This window comes from Mus caroli, chromosome 5, assembly GCF_900094665.2.
Source record: "Mus caroli chromosome 5, CAROLI_EIJ_v1.1, whole genome shotgun sequence".
Taxonomy (NCBI): domain Eukaryota; kingdom Metazoa; phylum Chordata; class Mammalia; order Rodentia; family Muridae; genus Mus; species Mus caroli.
Window position 1 is genome coordinate 32,980,043 of NC_034574.1, and position 16,978 is coordinate 32,997,020.

At 49.4% G+C, this 16,978-nt stretch overlaps 1 protein-coding gene across 3 annotated transcripts in view; it reads left to right on the top strand.

The window, feature by feature from the left end:
* The window catches only part of Stx18 (syntaxin 18), a 93,509-nt gene extending 76,637 nt beyond the window's left edge, over positions 1-16,872 (top strand). Inside the window, exons 6-11 of one of the 3 annotated variants that reach the window (XM_021162410.1) lie at positions 775-887; positions 5,603-5,691; positions 11,305-11,363; positions 12,426-12,495; positions 15,255-15,335; positions 16,310-16,872. In XM_021162410.1, coding sequence (XP_021018069.1) covers positions 775-887; positions 5,603-5,691; positions 11,305-11,363; positions 12,426-12,495; positions 15,255-15,335; positions 16,310-16,405 — 508 coding nt within the window. In that variant the 3' untranslated portion in view covers positions 16,406-16,872. Of the gene's footprint in view, positions 1-774; positions 1,143-5,602; positions 5,692-11,304; positions 11,364-12,425; positions 12,496-15,254; positions 15,336-16,309 lie in introns of those variants that run through there. The other 2 variants (XM_021162409.2, XM_029477012.1) reach the window with 2 other exon arrangements.
* The last annotated feature ends 106 nt before the right edge of the window (positions 16,873-16,978 follow it).

The window sequence follows — 16,978 nt, forward strand, 5'->3', positions numbered from 1 at the left end:
TCCTGCAGTGAGATGGGAGGTGTGGTCTCAGTGCTCCTGCAGTGAGATGGGAGGGGGAGACAGGAAACCACCTGGAAGTTCCCAGAGAAATGAGAGGGACCTACCTCAGCAAAGTGGAAAGAGAAGACATATAGACAAAGGTTGTCTTCTGAGCTCCGTACCTGCACTGCATGCCTGCAGACACACATGTGTACCTACTAGTGATAAATAAGAAGTAAAACTTAAGTTCACATTTTTAAAACTTGAAGAAAGCCTGTGAAGATCTCTTAAGTAGCAGACAGGACTGTGTACCCTATGGTGGGAAAGGAGACCACATTGTGGGCAGAGGTGTATAGGAAGAGGTGAGAAGGAAGCTTAACACAGAGCTTCCTGGCTCAACTGGCTGTTAAAGACTTGTACTTTCATAGTTAAACTATTTCAGGATACTGCACGTGTTCACGTACGCAGCACGTGTGTATATGAGTGTCTTTGGCAGTATTTTTGAATTAGTATAGAACTACTGCTTACTGTATACCCACTTCCTGGTGTGGTGTCCTTTTCCAGGGCAACCTCAGTGTATGCAGATACTAAGCACTGGGCTGTGGCTGGAATGCAGAAAGCCATGTACTGTCAACATGGTACCTTCCCGTGAAGGTGGGATGTGTCCGTGTGACTCTTAGAACCCAGTAGAGGGGCCAGAGCAAAAGTGCACAAGTCACACGTGACCCTCTCTGTTGTCAGAAAGGGATCCTGTTTGGGAAGTAAAATAAATAACTTCCAAGTATTTGTCTTTAGATCTAAGCTGGAACCTGAGCCACATACCAAGAGGAAAGACTCTACATCTGAGAAAGCCCCTCAGAACGCTTCCCAGGACTCTGAAGGAAAGCCTGCTGCTGAGGAGCTGCCAGGTATGACTCAAGGTAAAAGTCTTGCGTTGCGCGTCTTCCTTCTGACCTGTCAGCAGGAATACGAAGCAGAGAGGCAGCAGCAGTTCCTGACCCGGCGTGGTGAGCATAGACGCCTAAAGCAGAAGCAGCTGAGAGGCAGCAGTGCTCAGTCTGAGGATCACACATTCACATGGACTCTGAAGAAGGGCTGCTGTCCTGTGCTCCTGCTGGGCGGAGACTGAGGAGGCGCCATTGAGCCTGCCTGCTAAAGACGGTGTAAGCCTCCACAATGGAAGTCTGTACTGGTGGCAGGCAGCTACACTACCCCAGCATGGAGCATGCTTTCTCAGGGGTCTCCACAGCCAGGCAGCTCCTGGGATAAGATGCAAGGATGGATTTGTATTGCTTGTCATCACAGACGGTGATGTTCCTGACAGTCCATGCCAAAGAAATGCCTAGTCTGCATCAAATCAGAATGTCACGGACTGCTTCATTATGTGTACAGTCCATGTACCTCTGGCTAGGGATGCACTGCATCCCTGCATACGGTGTAGCAAGCAAGCAGGTTTCGTGTGGCACCGCTCACTGCCTAGCAGCTCACTGAAGCTGTGAGGCCTGCCTGAATGTTTTCTCTGTCTGTGGCTCTGCCACCACTGGAGGGTCATAGCCTCTTTTCTTTAGAAGACCCTGAAAGGCTCCGAGTCCAGGCTACTTTTCCAGGGTGAAAGCTCTTAAATACTAGGTCCAAGACTCACTGGTATATGGTCTGGCTCTCAAGCCCACCTCTCTCTCATGATTCCCTGCATTTCATAAGTGTTCCACATGCACTCATCATGGCTCACCACCCTGGAGAATGCCAGAGGCCCCCTGTGCAGTGGGAACAGCACTTTTGGAGCCTTTCATTGTTCCACACATCCTGACTGAGTGACAGGCCTGACTCGCATTGGATCTTTGGGGGGGTGCGCTTTTGTGAGTATTTTAATAGGTGAGGAAGCTAAGAGTCAGAGAAGTTATATAACAGCTCAAAGTCCAGCACTGAAGAAGCACAGCAGCCTTCCACGTGGGTGGTTCTGTTTGCACAGCCTCAGCCTATTCCTGGCTCAGAGCTGCTGAGGTGCAGTATGCAGGGGCTCTGTTTACCTCTGTGCCTGCCCAGGGCTTCCCTACAGTCCCATGGGCACAGCTCCCCAAAGGACAAGATGGGCATCCTAACTCCATTTACTGAAGCTGGATGCAGCAGCCACAGTCAGTCTTTCACCTACTCAGGCTGGTGACAGGAGGGAAAGCCAGTGCTGCCTGAGGGCCTAGAGAGACAGTGCATCTCATGGAAAGATACCCAATTATACTGCTGACCTCAAACCTACACTGCATGTGGTGCCAGGCCTTGGAACTTCATAGTTAGTGGAAATGGCTCTTCTTTGGGCTCATAGGGAAGCAAGTGAGGGCCAGCGCCCTTCCACTGTGGTGCCTGTGAGGGTGAGGAGAGCGGTCGTGTTCCTATGCTCAGCCTTGGACTCCACATGATCGGAAAGTTGTCTTCTGACTGGTTGAGCTGTGAGCAGTTGTGAGCAGCGTGCAGGAAACAGCACATGTGGACAGGAGCCCCTGGGCCCTACACTCACGGTGCTCACTGAGCATCACTGTGGCTGTTAAACATGGGAGCACGGAGATCAGTACTAGTCATGGGGCTTGTGTTCAAAGGAGACCAAGAGAATGCAAAGACAGCCCACAGAATCTGATGATGCACTTCCATCCACATGGGTGGACATACAGGCTTTTCAACTGAAAGCTAAAAACACACCCAGCTGGAAATGGCAAAGGATCTGAATGGTGGTTTTTTTATTAATTGAAAAAAATCTAATACAGTATATTCTGATCATATCTCCCCTCCTCTGACTCCTCCAAGTTCCTGCTCACCTACCCAACACCACATCCTTCCTCTCTGTGTGTCTTTAGAAAACAAACAGGCAAACAAACAAACAAACAAACCAAAGTTGATTTTTAAAAGTTAAGAAAACACACAATCAAATGCAAAATCCCTAAAACCAGAGTGAATGGCAGTTTCTTAAGAACATCTGTGAATGACAAATAAGCATCCTAAAGGACCTAGCATCACCAGTGACCAGGGCCCTCAGAGGGGCCAGTGTGGGAAAGGCAACATGCATGGCGCTGGGGAGGCAGTGGGGAGGCATCCTCATGAAGTTCGCAGCTGAATCCAAGTTTGCCTTTGGAGCTCAGCATGGTAGGACTCCAATGGGCATTCCAGAGCTGGAGTGGACCATGGTATGGCTGATATCCAAACAGCTCTGACACTGCTGAGAGGTGGCATGGAAGCTGGCAGGCTGGACAGTAATCTCTTGCCACAACCCAGACACAAGACCCCTGCCACTGGGCCCCACCCCCACCCCCATGGAGACGAGTGTTCCTGTCACATTTTGGACTCTGCGGTCATTTGGGTGTGTGGGATGGGAGCTTGGTAAAACTTATAGCCTTGAGGCTGAAGAGCTGGTGGAAGGCATTGCTGCCTGAGGTGAGTGTAGCTCCATGTACACTCTGACAGTAAGGTGGGGGAAGGGAGTCCACATACCTAAATGTGTTGGGCCTTTGGGGCCTGCCTGCTGGGTGTTCAGGTGGAAACAGGGTATTGAGGGGTGAGCAGGGAGACTTAGAACTAGGAGCTCGGGGGATCTTGGGAAATAGGCATTGTGGTGCCCTAGCCTGGGTGCACTTCTGAAGGAAGTGGAGAGAAGGGGAGAAGCAGGCCAGACAGGCCAGGGAAAGACCTGCACCCAGCTTTCATGTGCTGTCTGTTTCCTGGCTATGTTCTTCTTTGTATCTCAGGCTTGATCCTGACAGGGAAAATTCTCCCCTACAGCCAGCTCTCCTTCACATGGCTGTGTCTGCCCTTTACAGCGTGCCAGTAGAAAGTGTTTCTTCCTGTGTGTGGACATCTGCTAAGTGTGCTGCGAGTGACAGTTTTCAAGCCTGACCTGTGGGGATGTGTCTTTTACTTAGCCTTTCAGTATTTATTTCCTTTTGAAACCTGAGGTGTCACCCACATGAGCATGTTCTGATACCAAAAAAAGGTGGTATGGATCTAGGCAAGGGATGGTCTACTGTCTGTCATACTCCCTCTGCCACTTGGCACTTGTCATTTAGTCAGCAAGTTCACACTTCTGCTCCTGGTTGGCCTACCTCCTCCAGCATTAAGGCCTTTTCCTTAAACCTTCTGCCTGGCAAGGCTGCATTCTTCGTGTCTGTGGTAAATTGTTTTCCCACCTGGGTTTCTGGGTATTCAGATGTGTTTCTCTAGTGAGTCATGGTTCCTGCCCCTGAGGAGCTCGATGTTGCCTGGGAAGATAGGGTTCCAGCTCCTAGACGAAAGTAGCATCCTGGGAAAAACAGAAGTGGGGACAGAGTTCAGCAGAGTGTCCTGGGGGCCTCAGGAAGAGGTAGCCCTGAGCAACGTAGTCAGCACCTAAGAAAGAAGCTTAGACAGTCATAGGCAGAAGAAATAGAACAAGGAGAACACTGAAGGGCAGAGTGATGGAAGCCCTTGTGGGTGTAGTCACTGAGCCCTTGAGTGATGGAGGCCCACGTGGATGTAGTCACTGAGCCCTTGGGGTTAGTGAGGAGCACAAGTTATAAGAAATCAGGTTGCAGAGGCTGGCTGCAGCAAAACTACAGAAGGCCTGGGATGCAGGTAGGGCATCAGGATCTGACTGGTTGGCTCAGTATGCTGTGAGCACTGTGTTTTAGGCGAGTCCTGAGGCCCAGATCAGAAGGGCTTCAGGTGACACACAGTCGAAGCACCTGGAGAGCACAGAACTCCTCCATGCTGATGTAGCTAATTCATGCTTAGATCTATTGTTAGAGGGCTTTATGTTTGTATTCAAAGGAGAAGGGAAGAGAAATCTGAAATGAGGACCATACTGAAGCCAAGTAGGGGACTGACGTCACAGGGGTGTGAGTGTGATGGGTTCACACCCAGAGTGTTGCTCAGAACAGTGCCACTCTGCCTGAGCATGCTCTGTGATCTCGATGTTTTCTCTTGTCTGTAGCTCCGGCTCACCTGCACTGAGGTATAGGTCACTGTTGATAAAGATGTGTTTCTAATAGTAGCCATAACTTTGATGCAGACTGGGCCTAGTCTACCTCCTCTCCACTCTGCTGTGCTGAGTGTGCTGGGTTTCCCAGCCAAAACCCCTTGAACTCTGACCACCGCGCAGGGCTAAGCTTAATAGGAAATTGATTAGGGCTAAGGAAAAGAAAAGGATGCAGCATTTGCCTTTGAGACCCTAGCAAAACAATGATGGAGCCCAGGGACACGACTACACACAGAAACCTAGAATCCCCTTTAGGATCCGGCTTGTAATAGCCCCCACTGAGCAGCCTTTACCTTCCCCCAGACAGACAGCCCTCCTTGATCATGCTGGGCAGCAGTTCTTTCAAGGCACCTGTGCTATTGAAGAGGCATTGTGTGCTTGTCTTGTCACGAACAGAAGGTTTTCTAGATTAAAATGTTCATGTTATTAGTCTATGGCTATCCTAGAAAAAGACTTAGTAGTACATGGATGGGTCATGGAGTTAGCACACTAGCTAACTCTCCAGTTTGGACCACACTGCACAACTCTACTCCTTTTGATGCCTTCATATGCCTGCTTCTTAAGCTGCCTGTTCTGACTAAATAGCTGGCTTCCTATTTTTGTCCACTTTACTGTTTCCTTTCTTAACAGAAAAGCCTTTGGCTGAATCACAGCCCGAACTGGGAACCTGGGGCGATGGCAAGGGTGAAGATGAGCTGTCTCCAGAAGAGATACAGATGGTAATCCTAACTGCTTCCCTTTAACTGCCTGTCCTAAGACTTTGAGTAAGTGGGAGGTTGTGCAAATTTTCCTAATTTGATACTGAGCTTTAAAAGTATAAACACATTTTAGATACACTTACCCACTTAATATCCTACTTCCTGTTAGGCTTTTCATGATGTCAGTTCACGGTAGCATAATTTCAACAGAAGTTAGCTTGGATGGTCTTGCTAAGCGTCTTCACCAGCAGGATGCTAGGCATCCATTTTAAATGTGTCTCTTATGTTTGCAAAGATGGTGCATATACTCAGTTGAGTCTCTGGAGTCATAGAAATGGAAAGAAACATGGTGATGACTGAAGGGTGACAGGAACAACCATCAGGACAATGATGACCTCCTGGTGACCTGTCCCTTGTGCTAAGTGTCTTATTTGTCTTTTCTGAGTGGTTTCAGGGGACAAAGTTTTGGTGATAGCTTCCCAAACGGCAGCCTCCTGGCTGTGCAGCATTGACGATGAGCCATTTAGGGCTCATCTCCCTGGATCTTCTTCAGGCTTGCAGTATTTGTCATCTCCTCCTGTCCTTGGCAAAGAGCAGCAATGGCCTTGCCAGCAAGCCCCTGCTGATAAGAGTGGAGCTGGGTTCCCAGTCTCTGGAGACAAGAGGATCTGTGGTGAACAGAAGCCCTCCTGTCTAATAAGAATGGGCTCTGGCCTTGGCCTAGCCTTCTGCCTTTCAGAAAGCTGTTTGTGCCACTGGCTATTTCCCTGGAAAGGGCTTTTCTCCCCACTCCTGTCTGACTCCTATCATGTCTCCAGTGTGACCTCTTGTATTCTGTACCCTCTACTATGCTAGGACCATGTGAGCAGAATCGTTGCTCACCAGGTCAGTGATTGCGGATGGCTGCTAAGTAGGTCAGTGACTGATGAGTGTAGCGTAAATGCTTGAGGTTCTTGTCAATGGTATGGAAGGCCTGTTCACATGCCTGCTTCCTCAGAGTTAGCTGTCCAGCCCAGGTGACAGGCTCAGAGTCTCTTACTTAACTTCCTTTTTCACCTTGCTTGAAACAAACGGCTGAAACAGAAAGCAATTAGCACAAACAGGTGAAAACATTTGGGAAGCTTAAGGAGCTGCTACCTTAAGGCCAAGGAAAGGGCTCTGGACTCAGCCCACCGCAGCCCACATCTGCCTTCATCTGGAACCTCTGTGTACTCTTACAGCTCTCAAGGGGAATAAGGATGCCGCCTAGGGCTGATGATGGAGAGCTATCCCCTGAAGGACAGATGTGAGAGGACCAGAGACTTGGGAGATTTCTGACTGGGGCAGTCAGGAAAAGGGCAAGCATGGATCTGGGAATTGGGGCACAGGGAGCAGGAGTTGATAATTCCATTTTAGACATCTTGGAAGTACTGTGAACATGACAGAAGATGTAGACTGCCATAGGACATCCTCCTAGAAACACTGTAGACAGGGAGGAGACAGGGCCATGAGTGATACCTGGAAATGCTACATTAGAGGCAGAAAATAACAAATGGGTTTCAATACAGCTGGATTGTATGCTCTCTGACAACTAATAATGAATGACAGGAGTGTGCTAAAATCATGCTATTTGTCACCACTGGCACTGTGAAAGGTAGGCCTAAGGAAGCAGACAGCAAGGTGTCTGCCATCCCATGGCATAGTCCTTCTAAGATGGAGGAGAACCAGAGCTGGGGCACCGGGCAGTCAGCTGTGAGTCCTCCTCTCACTACTTGTCCATGTAACTTGGGAAGCAAATGAGCCTCGGTGGGCATCAAGCTCATCTGAATGGATGCCCTGCAGAACTATAGAGAGTCGTGATTGAGAGCCACTCTGCCACACAGCCTGCCACACAGCTGAAGACAAGTATCAGGAGAGTTTCTCTCCCAAGTCTGTGGTGTCATCTTTCATGTCCTGCTGTCCCAACCAGACCATTCACCAAAAGGCTGCTGGTGTAGCCTGCAGGGTTGGTGCCATATAACCAGTGTCTGCAGTGCTTCCTGGTTTTTGTTCTGTTGCTGCGGGTGGATGGGACAGAAGGATGTCTCAAACTTTTTATAACAGTCTACTTAATGTTCACCTAATGACGTTCTTGTTGGGGAGTAATTGCTGAAAGTCGTATTGTAAAATCTGACTAGCCCAATTCAAAGGCCCAATCCTAAAAATGGTAGACAGGAATACTATATTATTGGTTTTATGATGAAAGTAGTTTAGCAAATTGTGGTCATAATTCATAATGAGTGTTGGAACTTTCCCTTAGGATGAAATTAAGCCCTATACTGGCAATTTAGTTCATTCTTTTAAACAAAGAAGTTGTTTCTAGGTGGTGCAGAATGGCTACGGGATGTTGTTTGCATGTGCAGTCGCTGTCCAGGTGTAAGTCATGGTACAGGTGGATGCGGCCTTAAGTCGGCAGAGGTTTATGGCAGGCTCAGTGAAGCTCAGTTGTTTCCTAATGTCAGACGTTAAGATTGCTGTCCTTTAGAACCCACATTTCTCTTACATGCCCCATTCATTTTACTCAAGCAGAGTCACCTTTATTTATTGTTGTGTTCATTGAGGTAACTTTGAAGACACTACTATGGCCTTTCTTAAACCTGTATACAGTGAGTCTATAGCAGGTGTCCCCAGAGCTCATGGCACCCAGGCAGCCAGCTGGCACACTTTCATCCTGAGGCCCAGCACAATTCATATATCAAGAACTTAGGTGTTGGGAGCGTCTGAGTCCTCACTTTTCTTCTCTGGACAACTTGAGATGGGAACACTTCATCCTGCCTTATTTTTTACTGAAAGGCCTTGACAATAGTGTCTTTCTTTGTAAAACTTAGCAAAGAGGGGTAAATTGAAAACAGGATTTCTATAGAAAGATATTACTAACGGACTTGTGTCTTTTAAACCAGACTAGAAGCCCTTCACAGAGGGAAAGTCTAGTTGACCACCAAGAGGCAGATAGTAAAGGGAGCTATTGCTTAGCATACTGTGCTTGCACCATGGCTGTCTTGAGTACTTCCACTTGGGTTATGTTACTTAGCCTCATCCAGGAGGGAGTATTGCAGCCCCCACTGTGTGGTGAGCCATAGACACCTACCTGTTCAGGGACACCTGAATCTCAAGTTGTATCTCTGGGCATATAGACATCCTGCTGTGGTGTTGATGACAGAGACTAAGGCTTTGGTTCAGCCCTGTGCCTGGCCTGGCCAAGTCCCTACTTATGTGAGGAGGCAACATGGCTGCACAGTCAGACTGACCCTAGAAGGAACAGCCTGTACATATTCCAGAGCCTGACAGAGTGAGACAGCAATGGGCCACAGCTGCTCCATTGAATCTGAGGTGAAAGGGACCTCCACGCATCTCCCAACTCACATTAACAACCTGTCTGGAATCTGCCTCCCAGAGAGTACTCAAGGAGACAACATACGTGTCTTAACGACCTCAGTGCCTAAGTCCTACTCTTCCCAAAGGCAGAAGGACAGAAGGATTGGATTACTCACCTACCCAAAGACATACAGATTCAAAGGTGAAGGGGATGGGATTTCAACTGCAACTTCATACCTCAGGGTCAAGGAAGGACAAGGTTCACAGCTGTCCACAAAGAAACTGGTGGCCATCAAAAGGTTGCCGACAGCCGGGCGTGGTGGCTCACGCCTTTAATCCCAGCACTCGGGAGGCAGAGGCAGGTGGATTTCTGAGTTCGAGGGCAGCCAGGGCTATACAGAGAAACCCTGTCTTGAAAAACCAAAAAAGAAAAAAAAAGAAAAAGAAAGATTGCCGACCAACTAGGACCACCTAACCATTTTCATGAGCTCTCACACCTGGCTTCCATACCATGAGGTATGTGGCCACCATGGCAACCCCTGCTACCCAAACTTCGGGGCAGGTTTGCCAGTGAGTGTCCATCAGAAAACACAGGCATTTACATTACAGTTCTTAACAGTAGCAGCATTTGTTATGAAGTAGCACCCCTTACCACATGGGATGGCGTGTGGCATCAGTCCCTTGAAAGGCTGGGTATTTCTGAGATGGCATACAGAACTCCTGGGGTCAGGGAAGCCTGTGCCTTTGCCTGACTGCTGGAGCCACTGTGATACTTTCCGAAGTGTCAGCTGCTAGGGCTTAGAAAGGCCCCACAGCCCTGGATCTCATGCCTGGGCTGGAGGAAACCAGAGGTCTTTGTTTCCAGGCAGCATTCCAGTAGTAAGTCACCTAGACTGATAGTTAATCGTGTGTAAGAACAGTTTCAAAGCATCTAAAGACAAGATTTAAAAGGGCAGATCCATATTTTATCATTAGGGGAAAAAGAAAGAAAGAAAGGAAATGCTTCGCTGGAAAACAAACTTGAGCATACCTGAGGGGGTTGATGCATGTAAATCAGCACCTACAACTGAAGTAATTACACCTGCTCAAGGAATACTGGCCTCCTAAGTCACTGCTGAGCAGACAGTTAACAGCTGATGCCTTCAGACTCAAAGTGAAGGTTTTATTCTCTTACCTGGTCTCTGTGATGCCTAATGAAAACAGCCACTAGCAATACTGTCTCCACAGTATGCAAGGCAGCCTGCTATGACTCAAGTGGTGCTGGGAACCACCCCATCCTCCTCCTCCTCCCATTTTCTGATCTGATGAGTCTAGGGTAGAATGAAGCCTCAGTTCTGATGGCCGGGCAGCAGGGTTTGTGCAGGGCTTAAGGACTAAAGATGGCTCTGCCTCTCGAGAGAAGCTGATCCCTGAACAAGTTAAGAAATATCACAGTGAAGCTGCATGCAGGGAAGATCCAGAGAAAGTGCCTCCATCTGCTCTGTGGCCAAGCCTTAACATGGCACCTGTGCTGGAGGCCCCAGCCAGTCAGAAGAGATGGGGGGATGTGGCATACACCTGTGTCCTGTGGAAGTGGCTGAGGCTGCCATCAGAGGTGAACATTGGTTGGATCACAGATGATAATATGTACCTGAGGCCTCTTCTGCTGGGCCAGGTAGAGTCAACAGGGAAGCAGTGCACTGTTGTCATAGGCAGTGGGGTACTGAGCCCAACATGAGGAGCCATGTATTACCTGAGTTCTTTTCAGAGCGTTCTGCTCAGGATCTAGACTTTACTCCACAGAAGGAAAATTAGGACACGCCAGTATGAAGCAGGTGTGGAGCTTACTCTAAAAGGGCAGTGGTGCTACCTCTAGGCAGTGGGCAGCCCTGGTGCTGCCACACAAAGCCCTGGGAGGTCAAAGGTCTGTCCCTGTCACAGACCAAGGAGCCTGCCAGCCTCTGCCCCTCAGTCTCCCCACACCAAGTTCTCTGTCTAAAATGCTGCACCTGGAGATAGGTGGCAGCCGTGGAATCAAAGCGGAGTGTGTGTCTGAAGCTGCAGAGGCAGCTTCCTCTGCTCAGCCGTTAGTCTGAGTGTCAGCTGCTCCTGAGTTCAGACCCAGGAGGACTCTGAAGTCAAAGTAGCACAGTTAGTCTTTGGACTGGCAAGCATTTTCCTCCCTGAGTATGGTATTTTTCAGACAATCTGCTGGCAATACCCTGTGCTGGCCAAGAAAGTGGGTGGCAGGTCAAAGGTTCCTTGTTCCCCCTTTCTTGAGTCCCATCTGATATCATTCTGAGTGTGCGTGCTTCTTTGCAGTTTGAACAAGAAAATCAGCGACTCATTGGTGAAATGAACAGCTTGTTTGACGAAGTGAGGTATGTATGTAGCTAGTAGCTTGATGACAGCTTTCCCAGATACAGGGGGCTCTTTCCACTTGCTTTGGCATCCAGGCACCCACGTGTAACAGGGCAGGGCCCGCTGAGCCTGTGGGAGGAAACTGGCTGCTACAGTAAGCTTGTGGGTGCTGCAGCATCCAAAAAGCACACACTAAAGACAGTCTGCCCCAAATGCAGAACCATAGCACTAGCACAGGGCTGCTTGGGTGGAGTGGCTGTAAATGCAGTGGGGGCCTTGTGAAGGTACTTGTCCCAGGAGTCCTGCTTCCAGGTGACCAGGCTCACACCCACTTGCCAGTGAACTGCAAGCACCCGTGTTCCACAGGAGTGTGGCAGTGCTGTGGAAGCAATAGCTGAGTCTTTGCAGGACCCCATTCCATTCAGAGTGTGGCCCCTCCCAGCCTGGGACTTATTCAGGGTAGGGGTACTCCCTGGGACAGCCCCAGGGTTTTGTCCCAGAGGTGGCTCTCTCGGGCCTCTTCTGCCCATCCACTTACTGTTCTTCTCCATGCCCTGGTACTGCTCCTTCCATGTCTCCTGTCTGCCCTTCTCATATTTTCTAGAGGGAATCCCAGCTCCTCTCACCACTCACACCTTTCTCCTGCCCCTGACTCAGCTGTGCTGGAGTAGGGAAGGTCAGTCTGAGCCAGCTTCCACTCTCAGCCCCTCAGCCCCAGCCTGCCCCATGGTGGAAAGTGTTTCAGGTTGGGCAAGCACGTAATTGCTAAACCAGACGGGGTGATCACAGACTGAACTGCAGCATTGTCTTGCCATAGGGAGCTGGCTTGAGAGAGAAATAATACTTTTTTTTTTAAAGATGGGCTTTCAAAGTGACCATGCCTTTGCTTCTCCAGCATGTATCACAAGGTAACGAGGCTACGCAGAGGACTTACCGTGCCTGCCCAGCTCCTCCTCCTGTCAGGCATGGCTGCCCTTCCTCTTTTGCCATCACTTTAATGTTTCCTTCAGAAAATTGTACCATTCGTCTTAGATTACCAGGAACTAACAGCTAACATGTCACCTGTCCATTCTTTTCTGAAGGCAAATCGAAGGGAAAGTCGTTGAAATTTCCAGACTCCAAGAGATATTCACCGAAAAGGTTTTGCAACAGGTAAAAGGATCCAGAGGCCCAGCAGTTTTGAGTTAGGACTGACAGAGAGCTTGGAGCCCTCTTCCAGAAACCTCTGAGTGCTGCAGACTAGACAGCACCATGTTCTGTTAGCTAGTCACATCACTCAGAGCACCCTGACCTCGCTTCCAGTCAGCCCACAGCAACCCTCTGGGGCACAGCTGAGGAGCAGAGTGGCCCCTGTGAGCTAGAGCATCCAGTGGTACTAGGAAGGTGCAGCCCTCCATGCCATCCCCCACCCCCACCTGTAGAAAGGGAGGGGACCACGGGGCTGCTGTTGTGTTCACAGGTGAGCACAGAAGCGCTCTGCCCGGTGCCGAGTGGAGAGCTGCTTTTCAACCCACTGTGCTCCAGAAATTAGGGACAGCCTCTCAGCCAGCCCCTGCTGCTCCTGGAGCCCAGCTGAGAGGGGGAAGATTGCTCCCCGGTGAGCTTAGGACTAAAACATACTTTTCTCTCCGGGATGTTGGCTCACTCACAGCTGCCTGAACCTCACAGCGGAGTTGAGTCAGCATGGATGAGGTAGAAGCTAAGAACATTTGGGAGTACACGGTCATAAGAATAAGATTCACAGGTATCTTTTTTAAAAGAAAAAAAAAAGATTTATTTATTTATATGGGTACACTGTAGCTGACTTCAGAAACACCAGAAGAGGGCACCAGATCCCATTACAGATGGTTGTGAGCCACCATGTGGTTGCTGGGAATTGAACTCAGGACCTCTGGAAGAACAGTCAGTGCTCTTAACTGCCAAGCCATTTCTCCAGCCCTGTTCATAAGTATCTTAAAGATCTACCCAAGCCACATGTGTGTGAAGGCCATGAACCCTGGAGACAGGCTTTGTGCAGACCCTTGGCCTAATGGCCATGTCAGCTGCATGACAGAGGAAGCCATCAAAGCAAGCTTCTGGCACCGCAGCTCACTTTGGGGAGAGTCGCCTTGTCTAAAGCATAAAGCTTTCAGGGTGACCAGGTTGCACTGTGGATACTCCACCCTGTGCACTGTGGCCAGTACTTCTCCTCAGCCCCATTATCTGAAGTACAGCTAGTGCTCCAGGCCTCTCTCTCTCTCAGAGCCAGCAAGTAGTACCACTGACCTATCTGGCCCATGGCAGGCCTTTCAGTGGGACTCTGACCAAGCCAGGTAGTGCCCTGCTGTAGTAACACCACATATGCCACCATGAATATGTTCTCTACATGGTAATCCAGTGACATACCCTGGCTAGCCATACAGCAAAGGGAATCACAGTCTTTTAGGCTCCAGGACTCAGCCTTCTACCAAGGGACATCAGCTGGCACTGCAGTGACTGCCCAAGAGGCCTAAGCAAAAAGCCCCCCTGAGAAAGAAGAGAGCTGCCCTATGGGAAGTATAGTAGGTTATGAGGATGGTGTCCCTCTGGAGTCCACCATGGGCCCCTTGAACTGTGAGGCCTTGAGAACCACGCTTATGTCAGTGCTGCGGGCTGTTTATGGCAAACTCCTCAGCTCCTGCTCTGATGATCTCTGCAGTGTGTCACTACCCACATGCCCTGGGCCATGTGCCATGTGCACTCCAGTGATGTCTCCACTGGGAACTGAATGACTGAAGCCTGCCTTCCATTCTATAGCATTATACCAGGAAGGGCTCCCTAAATGTGGGCACATTAGAGCATGCTCCCCTTTCCTTCCACCCCCACCCCCACAGGAAGACTAAAAACAGTACCACGTGGCTGGTATGGTAGGGTCTCCAATAGCATTGTCTCATGAATGGAGACCAGCACCCTTTACTTCCAAGTTCTCAGCATTTACACAGGGCATTTGTGGCCAGCAATTCATGTCTTGTTCTAACTCTTACCCATTTAGCAATGTGTTAAAAACATGCTGCTTGAACTTTATATGCCCCAGTACAGGGGAATGCCAGGGCCAAGAATTGGGAGTGGGTGGGTAGGGGAGCAGGGCGGAGGGAGGGTATAGGGAACTTTCGGGATCGCATTTGAAATGTATATAAAGAAAATATCTAATAAAAAATAAATTAAAAAAAAACATGCTGCTTGTATGGCTAATGTATTTCAAAGCCTACAACATCATGAAGCTGGCTTCTAGACCTTATAAAGAATAAACAATGCTGGAGAAGAGGCCAGTATCAGCAGTTCATATTTGTCCTTGTCACTTGGTGAGTGACACAGGAGAGATAGGAGATAGTGTGAGCTGTACAACCTGATAAGAGCCTTATCCTAGTCCTGCCACTCAAACAGTATGTGACCCTCTGTAAGCTAGTAGACATCTCTGAGCCATAAATTTCCCTCTTTTTGTGTTGGGTGAGGCCCACCTCTCTGGTGACGATCCACAGGCTGTGTGGGTGCAGCCTCTAGACCTTGGAGCCTAAAAGACTGTGATTCCCTTTGCTGTATGGCTAGCCAGGGTATGTCACTGGATTACCATGTAGAGAACATATTCATGGTGGCATATGTGGTGTTACTACAGCAGGGCACTACCTGACTTGGTCAGAGTCCCACTGAAAGGCCTGCCATGGGCCAGATATGTCAGTGGTACTACTTGCTGGCTCTGAGAGAGGCCTGGAGCACTAGCTGTACTTCAGATAATGGGGCTGAGGAGAAGTACTGGCCACAGTGCACAGGGTAGAGTATCCACACTGAGCCTGGTCACCCTGAAAGCTTTATGCTTCAGACAAGTACTTGTAGAAGAATGTCTTCTTGGTGGAGAAAAGAATGCCTGTCTTCCCTGATATTCTTCTCTTCCACAGGAAACTGAGATCGACAGCATTCACCAGTTAGTCGTGGGGGCAACTGAAAATATTAAGGAAGGCAACGAAGACATCCGAGAGGTAGGTACCTGGTGCTTTCTAGTCTGATGTGGCCCAGCACTGCACCCCAGCAGCCTGAATCCCATTAGTGAGGTTGTCCAAGAGTACTGTGTAGTGTTTAGGGTCTACCTTGCAGCTGTAGCCATGGGTTTACAGTCAGGGCCAGCCTCAGAGCATGTGTTCATAATACCTGCTGATTCTCAAGAGAAAGTAGCTTCCATCCCTGCAAGGACAGTGGGTGGGAGAGCACCCAGGTAGGGTCAGGATAATCTGACACCAAGGATGAGTCCACAGAGAGGAGGAACCCAGGAACTAACTGTGTAAGGCACCTAGCCTTATGAGCCAGCTGTCTCTAAATCCCAGACCTCCTAGTTTTCCCTTGTGTCACCATAGACAGGCATCACTGGAACACCCAAGCCCTGGTTCAAATGGGATTGGTCCCTGGGGAATTGAGTCCTGGGAGGTTAGGCTTTGCCCAACAGAAGAGGTTAAAAGACAGAGCAAGCAAAATGGCTCAGTGGATAAAGGTGCTTGTTGCCAGGCAAGACAATCTGATTTTAATTTCTGAAGTTTACAGGGTAGAAGCAGAGAATTAACTCTACATTTTCCTCTGACCCTATCCCACATACACGGTGGCATGCATTCCCACCTACCCACCATTGAGATAAATGTAATTTTTAAAGTGTCTTGGGAGGCAGAGGCAGGCGGATTTCTGAGTTTGAGGCTAGCCTGGTCTACAGAGTGAGTTCCAGGACAGCCAAGGCTACACAGAGAAACCCTGTCTCGGAAAACCAAAAAAAGAAAAGGAAAGGAAAGAAAAAAAAAGGAAAAAAAAAAAAAAGAAATGCAAGGGCTTTGCTCTCTGTCAGTGTCCATGCACAGTGGCTTTTGTGCCTATCTAATGAGAGCATAGGATTCATAGAGGTGTGCTCGGGGCACCTAGGGCTTCTAAACCCAGTCCAGGCTGGTGCTAACGCCTGTGCTCCTCCTGCCAGGCCATCAAAAACAATGCAGGTTTCCGAGTGTGGATCCTCTTCTTCCTCGTCATGTGTTCCTTTTCCTTGCTCTTCCTCGACTGGTATGACAGCTAGCCCACCAGGACCTTGCCAGCACCTGTGCCTGCACCACTGCCTTGGACGCACCACGTGCCAGCATGTGTCTCATCTGCTGTGGAGCTGTGTAAGGTCCAAGGGCTGGGAAAACACCGCCCCCAAGCCAACCTTTGGAACCTCTCAGGACCTGGAAATACATGGATTGCAAGTGCCCTTCAGGGTGGAAAATAAAAGGCCATCAGAAGCAGCACCTTTAGGACAGGCCACAAGCATGGTGGGGACTGAGCAGAGCAAGGAGATGGCAGGCCTCCTATCCCCATTACGGGCTCAGGGCCCATCTCCTGCCCTTCCCACACCAGTAGCTTCAGGGGAGAACATGCCTAATGTTGCTAAAGTCATCAGTTCTTATTTCCTTGTGGCATCTAATGTGTGCTGATACGTGGCCATTTTGTCATAGACAATAATTCACATCTGCCTTGTCGAGCTAATAAACGCAATTACAGCCACTTATTGCAGTCAGTGAGTCTCCACTGAGCCCCTCTGGCCACCACCTGGCTGGACAGGCAGGCTCTGGGGCCCTCCCTGACCTGGCTCCCCGGCTTGTTAACATCA